We start from the raw sequence: 12,316 nt of genomic DNA, 5'->3' as shown, positions 1-12,316 counted from the left end.
AGCCGTGCTTTTGGCACTCGAACCGTGTCTCTATCTCGAACGCTGCAACGATTCAAAGCCGCCATACTAATGAATGGCGATTCCCATAGGCCGAGGTGAATGGAAAAATGTAGAATAATAATAAACTCTTGATGACAAATTAGTATGCTTTATTGCTGGGGGCAAGCAGAGGCCTTTGGCAAGCATACTAAATAATACTATAGGACTATTTCATACATGGTAGACACAATCATCTGCTGTTATGAGGACATCTCTGTCATCTGGGAACTGTCCATTTGTTACCAGCGTAGTTATCTGCATTTGCCAGAAATGCCTGCCATTCTGGTAACAAATGGACAGTTCCCAGATTTGGACTACACTACCAAAGATGCAGTGATGTATTCCAACTAGAGATGACGTGCAGCTGTACTAGTACTTGTACAAATACACCTGCCAGATCTTGGTGCAAGTGCATGAAGACAGAGTTAAAGTGCACACATCTGTGCAAGTGCACATGCAATTTCTAAGACTGACCACTGACTGTTTTTGCATCTGTTCTCTGTCATAGTTATTGTACAGTGCATTATTAAATGTTAGCCCTTCTGTTTGCTTTTTGAATGCAGGAAAAAATGATGTTCCCCATAGTATTCATCATCATCATTACTATTATTATTATATGCCACAATGCCACAAATGATGCCACATACAGCAAGCTTTCACAAAGAGGAAAGTGTGCAAGCATGTAAGCAAGCTTGTAGGCATAGGCAAACAAGTGCTATGCTGTGCCATGCAGGCCAGCCAGCAGGCAGGCAAGCAACTGAAGTGTTGATAGTCCAGATTTATATACAGGTGCAAGAGTACCATGTGACCAGAGTCATCAGGCCCTTGGCAGGTGACGCCCGTAATTGAATAATGGCATAACAGCCCTACTCAGGTGAGGCCAGGCACTGATTAGCAGATTGGTTTAGATGGGGCTGCTTGTTGCAAGAGTGTTACAAGTTCTTAAAATGTTTCAGCCATTCACACTTTCATCACTATCAAAATGCACGTGCTACTCACACTTTGCTGCATCAAGCACTTTTTAAGTACAGTATTGCAGTTTCCTTAGATATTGTTTCATCATGCTTGATAGTATCAAATAATCTTTAACCAGTCAGAATGACTTCAGTTCTTCAGGTGGTATTGAATTTTGATGGTGATCACGGACAAGTGGAGGATGAATGGGTTTCAATGGTGCTGCCTAAAATAACTTGTTATTTTCTAGAGATGCACCGGATCCGGTTCCGGTTCCGGATCCGGATCCGTCAGGATAATAGAGTTTTTCACAGGGTCCGGGTCCGGCAGGATCTGTGCATGTCTAGCCTAGGCTTTTCAGTCTTTCACAACCCCAATCACTGCATGGAGTGAAATCCCTTTGGAAGCGGCTATTGAAGGCAGTGTGGCAATAAGCCAGTGAGTCTAAACAATAGTTTGCGCCAACGTAATAAAAAGGGCCCCCGTGTGCGAGTAGACTATATGTTTCAAACCTTTTGTAGGATCCGGTATCCGGTTCCGGATCCGGCAAGATCTTTTTCAGTGGATCTGGTAACCGGCAGGATCCTAAAAATCAGGATCCGGTGCATCTCTAGTTTTTTCCACAACGGCGAATACTGCTATTGTGCAGTACTTACTGTTTATGCTCAATATGTGACTCAAAGTAATATTTTCACAGTAGTTGTCTGTTTTTTCGAAAAGCAGTAGAATGCTGTTGCAGAATTTCCGTAAATAAACAGCTATTTGTTACAGTGTAGAGTCCCGTGTCTACCGGGAGCACCAGCTCCTGCATGCTTGTCGCAACTGTCACAGCGCTGGCTCTCGCACAGCCCCCCTTCTGTCCCCCTTCTTCCCCCCTGCTCTTCTTGCTTTCCAAACTGCAATGGGTAGCCTATTTTTAAAATACTTCAATAGTTGAATACTTCTGTCGAAGTCTTTCCTTTGTTTTCTTTAGATGCTCTGACTGCTTTCTGAACAAGTATTCTACCGTAACATGCTTCAGACTCGTCAGTCAAATGCTTGTTTGTTGTCATGAAATCACTGCGTTGTGGCAGCATTCCTGAGAAATATGTTTGATGACAACACTTGCGATGTTAAGGGTCTCCATGATTAACCTGCATATATCGCATGAAGCTGAATTGAATTTGTGAAAAATGACCTACTGTTTTCCAAACTTCAACACATGATTTGAAAAACTGCATTTGAGGCATTGCAATAGGAATAGGAGGTGGCATAGGAATCTTAGGCTACTTTGCCTTTGATATCGATCTTTGACCTTTAAATAGCAACCAAGGACATGGTAGTCACGGTCTCTTTGAAATTTATGATGAGACAACAAAGGTAGAGATTTGCACTGGCTGACTGTAAAATCAGTCTCTTGGTTGGATAATCCAACTGCGTTCATAAGAATTTTGTTTGTTCGCCTATCATTTTGAACACTCAAGGTTAATGAGTGATTTATTTAAGGAAATACTGAGTGACCTTGTATTCTTCTTCTGACCCTCTCCGTTTTCTCCCGTCTTAGTGTCTTCCAACCAGACTTCATTATTACAATTTAGGCTATCTAGGCCCCTATTCCATCACCAACACAAGTCAAATCACATCAGTGCATCAGCACAGTGGCTGTGTGAGTGCATCTGCCGCTCCAGCAACAACTCAGATTCAACACATGGCGCTTCTGTCACAACTGGAATGCACCATTTCACAGGGGGTTGGAGGGATACATATATGATGGAGAACTCGAGAAAAAAGTTTTGGAAATCAATAGCCATGTTTAACTAGCTCATTTTAAAGGATTTAATGTTGAATATTAATTATAGCTACAAAAATAGCAATATTATTAACATAATGTCATCAAATCTTCTCCAGGGCCCCTGTAAGTGCTCTTGGGCCCTGGGCCGAGTACCCCCCCCCCCCCCTACATATGGACACATGCCATCTTGGATCTAAAGTGCAACATATCAGACACGTGATCTGAACATTGTTTAAGGTTCATATATCCCACAGGTGTTTTGTGTCTTTTCACTTAGCAAACCTTTAATCATTAGACGTAATATGCAATCAAGCATAATTTCTGGAGCTTGACGACACCACCCTGTACCCAGTTGTGACAGTATATTTCGAAGCACAAGTAGATTTCAAATCAGAGTTTTGGTTCTCTGTGCAGGTGGTTTGCTCAGTGCTGTCAGGAGTCCTCCACGTCCTGTTCCTCAGCTCCTTTGCTTGGATGTTCCTGGAGACCATCTGGCTCCTGCGTTCAGTGCTGAGACTCAAAGAGCTCAGATCTGCCCAGAACAGCGGACCTCACTGGGGATATCAGTGTCTGATTGGTTACGGAGCTCCCTTCGCTGTTGTTGCCATATCAGCAGGGCTGGTGCCTGAGGGTTACGGCAGTGAGAGGTGAGCAATATTTATTTGTGGGTAAAAGGAGTATCCAGATGTATATTACGTGAACAGGTTTAATGATAAAACAGGCTAAGTTAACCTAAAAAAAGTGATACACCTAATAATAGTTGCTAATCATTTTGTAATGAAAACAAGGATAGCATGGGCTCTTCATCCTGTTGCGTTGGTGAACCAGCTTCTTGAAATACCACTCTGGAATTGTATACTGCCAAACTCCTTCAGTCTCTTTCTGTGAATTTATTATATTACAGTCAACCGGATTGATGTGGAAATGTTTATTAGAGTGATATCAGAACTATCTCTGCTATTATGTTCAGTTTATAATGTCTGTCAAACCAACCACCATATAATAACTAGGACTAAAGGAAGCAAAGTAATAATAGCCTTGCTTATCTGGTCTTGCTCTTTAGGTGCTGGTTGAAATTTGACGAAGGTTTTGTGTGGAGTTTTCTTGGTCCTGTGTGCTGTGTTCTTGGGGTAAGTTGGGTTCGACACAGTACTATATTCACTATACATTGGTCTGTGTGCATATATTTTAAATTAATTTATTTATGTATAATATTTATTTATTTTCATATTTACATTCGGATATTTTGGCCTTATATGTACTGATAAAAGGGTAAAAACTTCCAAAACAGCAAACCTACACATAATATCCTTATTCACCCGTTTTTGAATTTTTTCACTTAAAATTGGCAATATTAATCGTAGCTCGTAAAAATCCGGTAAGTACCGTATTGGTCCGAATATAAGACGTGGTTTTTGTTGTAAAAATAGTAAAAAGGGGGGTCGTCTTATTTCCGCGTGCTAGACAAAATAAATGATTATTATATATATATATTTTTTTTTTTTTACTTAACCTGAATGCGGTCATTATGCTTCACAACAATGCCACAAAACTCAATAATGGATAGGTTAAGAGATTGATTTGTCCATATCAAATTTGCAGATGCTTGTTTCGTGATGACTGTTGCACCGCACGTCTATCAACTGTCAATGTCAACGCGATGCGGTCGACAGTGCAAGGGGGCTTGTTGCTCTGCTTTTATTTGTGTTCGGTTTTACAGTCTCATCAGGAAAGCATTGGTTGTTCTCTCTAGTCACCCGACAACACCACTTGAAACTAAAGAAATGAAGGGTGATTTGACGAACAACCTGTAGTCTAAGTTTTGGATGCTGTCATCATCAGCCGATCAATGGTCATCTGTGTGCGTGAGAGAGCGGTGCCTTTGACAAGCATGCCTATTTGACGATATTCCTAAACAACATAGAATAATGGTTGGGGCAAGAGATTGTCTTGTTCATATAAAATCACAAAGAGTTTTACCCTTGGCACGAAATTAATGCCAATCGGACTTCTAATGTCAACTTGGTGCTGAACGGCAGCGCATGGGTTTCAAATGAATTGCGTCAATCTGCTTTCAGATCTGCGTTCGGTTTCTACAGTCCAACGAAAAACTTTGAATGCATAAAATGAACTGCGATTTGGCGAGCCGGCTGCTGGTTAGGCTAGATATTGCTGCCAACTAAGCATTTTGCAAAATCTGTGCATTGCACAATAGCCTATCTCTACTGGACTGGTTGCCTGGCTGGCGCAGATGCTCTGAGTGTAGGCTATGTTGCGTCGCACTTAGAACAGGCGCGTCCAGGCGGCTGTAGGTGCCTACTGGCGCTTGACAGGTAAAGTGAGCAAAAAAAGGCAAAGGGCTATGAGTAGCCATCTGTGGTCTTTTATCATGAAAATTTCATGAAAATGATGAAATTTGTTCTATGTAAAAAGCCTCTGATTTTCCAACAAATTAAAAACTGCATTTGAAAGAAGTTCCAATGTGAAATAAAATTTAGTCTTCAAAAAACCTTTTTCCCCAAAACCTGAGCCTGAAAATGGAGGTCGTCTTATATTCAGGATCGTCTTATATTCGGGCCAATACGGTAATTGTACGTTCATACTTGGATGTCACCATTGCTTTATCTACAATGGATTTATCTATCATTTGTCCATCATTGCCACCATCAAATTCCTTCCAAATCATTCTATATTCATCTTTAAAGAATCAATATGAAGTCTACAATGTGTTTGTACAATGACCACTTTTAGACCGGAGGGCTTCCCAAAAGAACACCAGACCTGTGTGTGTAGCTCGTGGAACTCCACTTGGAGCTGTATGACACTGCACAGAACTGGAAAGAGCCTAGCTAATTTCATGTGTATTTGATTGGAAAACCTAATAATAACTTGTGTGTCTCTTTCACTGGTTATCCAAACTAGATGAATACCATCCTCTTTGTCATCATCCTCGTCCACCTTCGCAGCGCCATATCAAAGATGAGGAATGCCAATGCCAAACTAAACAGGTCATATATAATTTTTGCATTTAATATTTTCTTTTTAACTACACTGTAAAAAGTTGCAAGCCAGTTGCCTTAAGTTTGTAGGTTAACTCCACTCAAAGCTTAACTGAACTTGGGGTTCTCTCAAGTTGAGTGAAGTCTTCATTTTACATAATTTCACAATCAACTATAAAATCATGCTGCATGATATTAGACCAAAGCGGCTGCATCAGCAATGTTCTTTTCCTCTATGTAGACTGCATGAAGAATGTTTTTTTCTTACAGTTAGAATGTTAGCCTTTAGAATGCATAAAGCATGTTCTTTTCCTCCACATACTGTAGAACCTTGGAGTTTAGAATGAATGAAAATGATCCTTTTCCTCCACGTAGAACGTTGGTGTTTAAAATCCTCATGCAGTCGGTGATCATTGGTGCTCCCTGGATACTGGGATTCTTTGTCACAGACAACAAGGCATTGGATATCGTTTTCCATGTCCTCAGCAGCCAACAGGGCACCTTCATCTTCCTGCTACACTGTGTTCTCAACCAGGAGGTAACAGTTTTCTATAGACTCTTTGTTGTCGATGTTGTTGTTTCAAAAGCTTCACACAGCATTTTGTTTTTGGTTTCTTGTGAGTATATAAAGTAGGCCGCTTCCTGTTTTGATGGTCGTTTGATGCTAGTTATTGATTGTGTTTCTTTAATGATTTTGCTCTATACAATATTTTGTAATGTAATTTATTTTTTTCAAACTGTTGGCCACTTTTTTGGAAATGGATTTTGAAATTGTAAAGTACTGGAAGATTAAGCACTGTGATTATGCATGTTACTTTATTTCATTCCTTATGTCATGACATTGGTATTTTGTTCATTTAGTCATGTGTATATTGATATGTGCACTATTTTGTTCTTTAAGTCATGTCATATGCATATTGTGGGTGTGATGGCTCAGTAGGTTAAAGCTGGGCTTACACTGTGTGACTTTTGCCACGATGTGGCACTCACACGACTTTTTGGAAGTTGGGCCGATTTCTTGCTCAATCGTGAGTCTCGTAACGTGCAGTATACATGGGGTAAAGACAAGCGATTCCGCCTCACAATCGTGCAATGGCAGGGTCGCAAGAAAATCAAAACTGTGTGAAATCCTGGTCGTGGCTCGTGTGTAAATCGCACAGTTAAAGCAGTGCTACATCCCGATTTGACACTTCACATGCACAAAAAAATAGGGCTGTGCGATTCGCTGTTGAGCGCGACCTCATCTACAGCTCAGGTGCGCATGTTCCCTCCTCTGCAGACAGAGGAAACATGCCTGTCGCGTCGCACAGTGGAAGCATTTGGCTCGCATCCAACTGTTGTCTCGTATAGTGTGAGGACTTGAGTCGTGAGATGTGAACTTTTAGATAGTGAAATTCCAGGGGGGGCTAGAAAGTGAAGATTATTCACTACCGTTAAGACACCCAGGTTCGTTAAGAACAACAGAGACGGAGAAACGCGAACCATTCCATTCTTGTTTTATTAATACACAATTTTCTTATTAAAAATAAAATGAGTATTTACAATAGCCAACAGAGGCTGTACACAGTGACCTGAATAGGCAATGGCAGGTACGGACTTGCCCAACCCCACTTAAGCTTCAATTAGTGCTACTACAACACATGCATTGAGACAAGTAGCACGGCAAACACAGGTTAGTTATAAGCATGCAAGGAATGGGAAGCACACAAATATTTACAGTTGATAGGATAAAACAGTTAGTCTATGCACAGCAACCGTGAAGCTACTGTGAGTAGGGTGGCCCGACGAGCTAGCCCAATTACAAGGGTATGTGCACGACTCCAGAAAATAAATACAAAAAGAAACAAACAGACTCGTCTAACGAGCACAAATAAAACAGAAATAGGGACATGGCCCACACATGCATACGCGCAGTCACGGCTCACGGGAACACCAATTGCCACTGCTCCCAGGCGCACCAAACACGCGCACATACACCCCACACTCGCTCGTCACAGTCGCGCTCCTGTACACACGCCCTCGGCGCGCGTCATCAGCCAGGACTCTCTCCAAACAAAGCAGCAACCCGGACCGGCAGACGGCCCCACGGCTAGCAATCTGCAGGCTACCTGCACACACACAAGGCACGATACAGATACACATGAGCAAACAGCTGCAATTACATCCATAATAAAGAGGGGAAAAGGGGGAATGACATACCGACTGATGAGAAACAGATTAATCAATCTGCAGCAGAACGGGCGCGTCACGACACTCCAATACCCGTACCTAGTCAAGTCATACAGCAGGTGAGATAGGCTACACACAATGTTTACCAGCTTAGTCTTCAACATAGGCTATCGAAGGACAAGTGTGCATACATACCCAGGATACGACAGTTCGTGAACGAATGCCCACGATCTAGTTGGAACTAATAACACTTCACGCGAGCAGCCAATTCTCCGTGAAGTACCAATTTGGAGACCTAAGTTCAGGCTTACGAAATCCCCTAACGCACGCAAATATGCCACCAGCAAACATATCTGCTGCCTCCTGCAGTAGCAGGTGCCAAGGCCCTTTTAAAGACACTCAAGACATTTGGTAATTGGTGGTGCCCACAATCACATGACTCCAATTCACCAGCGACTACTGCTATTGCTTAATTATTGCACGACATTCAACATGCTACAATGGCATGGCTGTTGGTGCTGAAAGTTTATTTGAGTATTTCAGAAAATACTGATCTACTGGTAGCCTGGTTGTCACAGACGGTACACAAATTACCGTCTGGTAGCACTGCAGTTAGCAAGCTGTTCTCGAGTCAGAAATTAAATGGTGCATTTATTGATACTCACCACCAACAAATTCCTCCTAAAACATTTTCTGTTCAACTCCAAAGAGTCAATATAGATCATCTGTCCTGTGATTCATCAATGCAAACTGCCATTGATATTTAAGCAAGAAATGCCCCGTTTATTTTCTATTCGAGAGGAGCATGTTATGAGGCAACAATATCCACAGAAACACCATAAATGGCACTATAGATTGGAAAAATGTTGCCTGGTCTGATGAGTCTTGATATCCACTGCAACACTCAGGTGGAATGGTCAGAATTTGATGTCAACACCATGAAGACATTAACCCTGCCTTACATCAACATTTCAGGCTGGAGATATAACAAGATAACAATTCTTAGCACAATTTGGGCCAATTAGTACCAATTTATCTTTGTTGGAATGCCACAGCCTACCCAAGTATTGTTGCAGGCAGTTAAGGCAGTTCTGTAGGCAAAAGGGGGTCCAACTCAGCACTAGAGAAGTGTTCCTAGTAAAGTGGCCGGTGAGTGTAAATATAAGTCGCACGTCATGAATTAGATAAATGACCATCAAGGTGATGGTGAAATCCTTGCTGCTACGGCTGACCGTATAACTGCTGTTTACCATGACTATATTATTGTTGTTATTATATAATATTGCTTACCAGCACAGAAATGTCTATTTTCTTTCTGTCCAGGTGCAACGGGAGTACTGGAGCTGTTTCAGAAAGTTCTTCCATGCCAATCATCCATGACAGTAAAGGGTGCAGCCTGTCTGATTGTCAAGTCAAGTGTATGATTAGGAATGGGGGAAGGGGGAGGATTCTGAGAAGCTGGTTCAGTAGTAAAGATTAAATTCACCTTGCAAGTTAGAGAGTTTGAGAGAGAGTCTGGAGGCAACCTATTCCATTTTTCGTAGGAAAGCTGTGGTTTACGATTGCCCATGGCAGTTTATTGAGTGTTATGTTTGTGTAATTTTGTACGTAATTTACGTACACGTAGCCCATAGCCAATCGTGATAATTACATTCTATTTATAGCCTAAAGCTAACCTAGAGGAATAATTTTAAATCTCATTATATAATAATATAATATAGGCCTAATATTTTATTATAATATGATAGAATATATTATAATCTTATCTTATCTTATCTTATCTTATCTTATCTTATCTTATATTATATTATATTACATTATATTTATGTTATAATAGAATATATTATAATATATTCTATTATGTTATATTATATTATATTATATTAAACTAATATGTAATATATAATTATATAATATAAGTATGGTATGTGACCATTTGGGGTGAAGGAAATGTAAATACAAGCATGATAATCTGTGTAATAAAAGCAGTAGCCAACCGATATTTTACTGAGCAAGTGCTATACTGGTCAAACTTTCCCACGACGCTACTTGCTGACCTCAGTGCACTGATACAAGTGTGCAATTTAACACATTCAATACCAGCCGTTTTTTGGAATTTAGCTGTAGACTCCCAGCCAATTTCACCATTTTTTGTCATCATTTGAACAGCCACCGAATATTTTGTCTTCGACCCACAGACACATGTCAGGGCCTGTTCCAAAGCCCAAAGACTCAGCTGTCTGTATATTTTTACGGTTTGTTTCTAGCTTGTTCCATTCCGAAGTTATTTCACTTTAAGCGAGCGCTGGTTTAGGTAAAAATAGCGATTTTCAACATTCGAACTGAGATAAAGCCTTTTTTGTCACGGTTTAAATTGCGGGTCTAAAAGCATTTTCACGCCCGAAGAACAACTCCAGTAGCTTCCAAGTAAACTATTTCGATGCAAAAATCACCTGGTTAGGCTATTGCTAGCTAATGTCACTTGACTGGCAGTTTTCATTCTGTAGATAAAAGTAGACGTGCCAAAGTACTCACCCAAAATTAGGTTACTTCTTGCTGTGTTGCATTTTGCTGTTTTTCATTACAACCTTCCATTTTATGCCTATCTTGATGGCAGCAAAACTCCTTATCCTTCCATCATATGTTTAGGAACATGCTAGCTAGCAAGGGCTGTGCTGACAGGACATGTTTTGTTTTGATACTCTATGAAGTAGGCCTAAATGGAGACATGACGTGACGTGATCAGGAAGTGGTTTGATTCACTATAATAAAACTCAAATACTGTGTGTAATAAAATTCACAGATGATGAAATATCCAGATCCTGACTTTGTAGGAGTTTTGACTTTGTAGGTGTTTTCATGATCTAAGTCAGTTCTGTTCATCACATGTCATTTAACTGATTTAAGTCATATTTTTCACCTTACTTTTCTGTTCTAAGCTCAACAGAAACTTACTTTCCTTATGCACAGTTTGCAAATAACTTGTGAAATATTGTTCAAAATGTTACTTTTCAATTTGGGTGTACTGATTAGTGCCGAGAAATATAAATTGTGCATTTTCTTCAACAGGTGTCAGTAGTGAGATTAAGTTTGTACACTTGTTTTCAGGGTGGAAAACCAAGGTTGCAGGTTTTCAAATTAGAGAAATTGTCTCTATAGTATCTCAATGTCACAATAATGTCTCTAGAGATTTCTGTTTCAGTTTATGGGTATATATTCTTTATTTCTTCTGTGTGTGATTGATTAAGAGTAAATGCAGTATGTTGATATAAATAGTTACAGTAAGAATGTGTAGTTAAAGGTGGTGGTAAAGGTTTCAAACAGAATTTAGTGATGTCACCTTGTGTACAATTAAACAAGAAAGTTGAGAAAATCTTTTAAAAATGTAACCTGCAAAGAAAGAAGGTCCGCACACTGTTGCTGCTCCCGGTTTATTATACACACACCCAGTTTATTCACACCTGACGAAGACCAGACTGGTCGATATGTTGTGTATAATAAACCGGGAGCAGCAACAGTGTGCGGACCTTCTTTCTTTTCATGTTTAATCGTGTTTAAATCCGGCACCTGTTTTATCTGGATGTGCGCGCTCTCCAAAACGCTACTGTAATTTTTAACCTGCACCTCCACCTTTATTAATGCTTGCTTAGTTTAATTAATACTTAATCACTTTTGGATAAATTCTTTAATTATTTTTGTTTGTGTTTGATTAAGAGTAAATGTAGTATGTTGAAGTAATCAATAGTTAATAATGCTTTGTTAATCATTGACAATTGAATCCCTTTGGATAGAGACTTTAGAAAATAACTACTATGAAGTGGGTGTGAACACATGTATACTTTAAATTAATAAAACATGAGTTAAATAAAAAAATAGCTTGTGTTTTTTTTTTCAAGGGGAATTTAGATGACAAAAATTGACTTCACAAAGAAGTCTGACTGGTAATTCAAAATGGCAGACAAGAAGATTCAGCTATTCATGTATGAACAGTTAGGAGTCATAATGAATACTTAGAAATTGGTGATGCTGAGGTAATCAATATTCATGAAAAAGATAACATTTCTGAAGGGGCGAATTCTGGAAATAAGCTTCTCAAAGTGTTACACCTACAGTTGTTGCTTCGCTGATGTTTTGCAAATAACCCAAAACAAGACTGGACAATATGACCCTGGGGGCAAACGGTGCCCACCGTTAAGAAACTGCTACAGTATCATTACCAATGCACAAGATGGTGGCGTGGAGGTGGTTTGTCATCTTTGATAGCAGCCTAGTGACTTACTGTACATGACATAACCTATTTCAGATGAAAAAAAGCAGTCACCTAGCATACAGTAGAGCCCATTCTCGTGAAAATCAACAGTGTTGGGAGTAACGAGTTACAAAA

General features: G+C 40.0%; 1 protein-coding gene across 1 annotated transcript in view; it reads left to right on the top strand.

Annotated features, from left to right (window-relative positions):
- LOC134457968 (adhesion G protein-coupled receptor E3-like) overlaps positions 1-9,429 on the top strand; it is a 40,780-nt gene extending 31,351 nt beyond the window's left edge. The window contains exons 8-12 of the mRNA XM_063210022.1: positions 3,179-3,411; positions 3,828-3,894; positions 5,687-5,772; positions 6,139-6,301; positions 9,256-9,429. Coding sequence (XP_063066092.1) covers positions 3,179-3,411; positions 3,828-3,894; positions 5,687-5,772; positions 6,139-6,301; positions 9,256-9,312 — 606 coding nt within the window. The 3' untranslated portion in view covers positions 9,313-9,429. The remainder of the gene's footprint in view (positions 1-3,178; positions 3,412-3,827; positions 3,895-5,686; positions 5,773-6,138; positions 6,302-9,255) is intronic.
- The last annotated feature ends 2,887 nt before the right edge of the window (positions 9,430-12,316 follow it).

The sequence above is a fragment of the Engraulis encrasicolus genome, chromosome 1 (assembly GCF_034702125.1).
Source record: "Engraulis encrasicolus isolate BLACKSEA-1 chromosome 1, IST_EnEncr_1.0, whole genome shotgun sequence".
NCBI lineage: Eukaryota > Metazoa > Chordata > Actinopteri > Clupeiformes > Engraulidae > Engraulis > Engraulis encrasicolus.
This window is presented reverse-complemented; position numbering and strand designations above follow the sequence as displayed.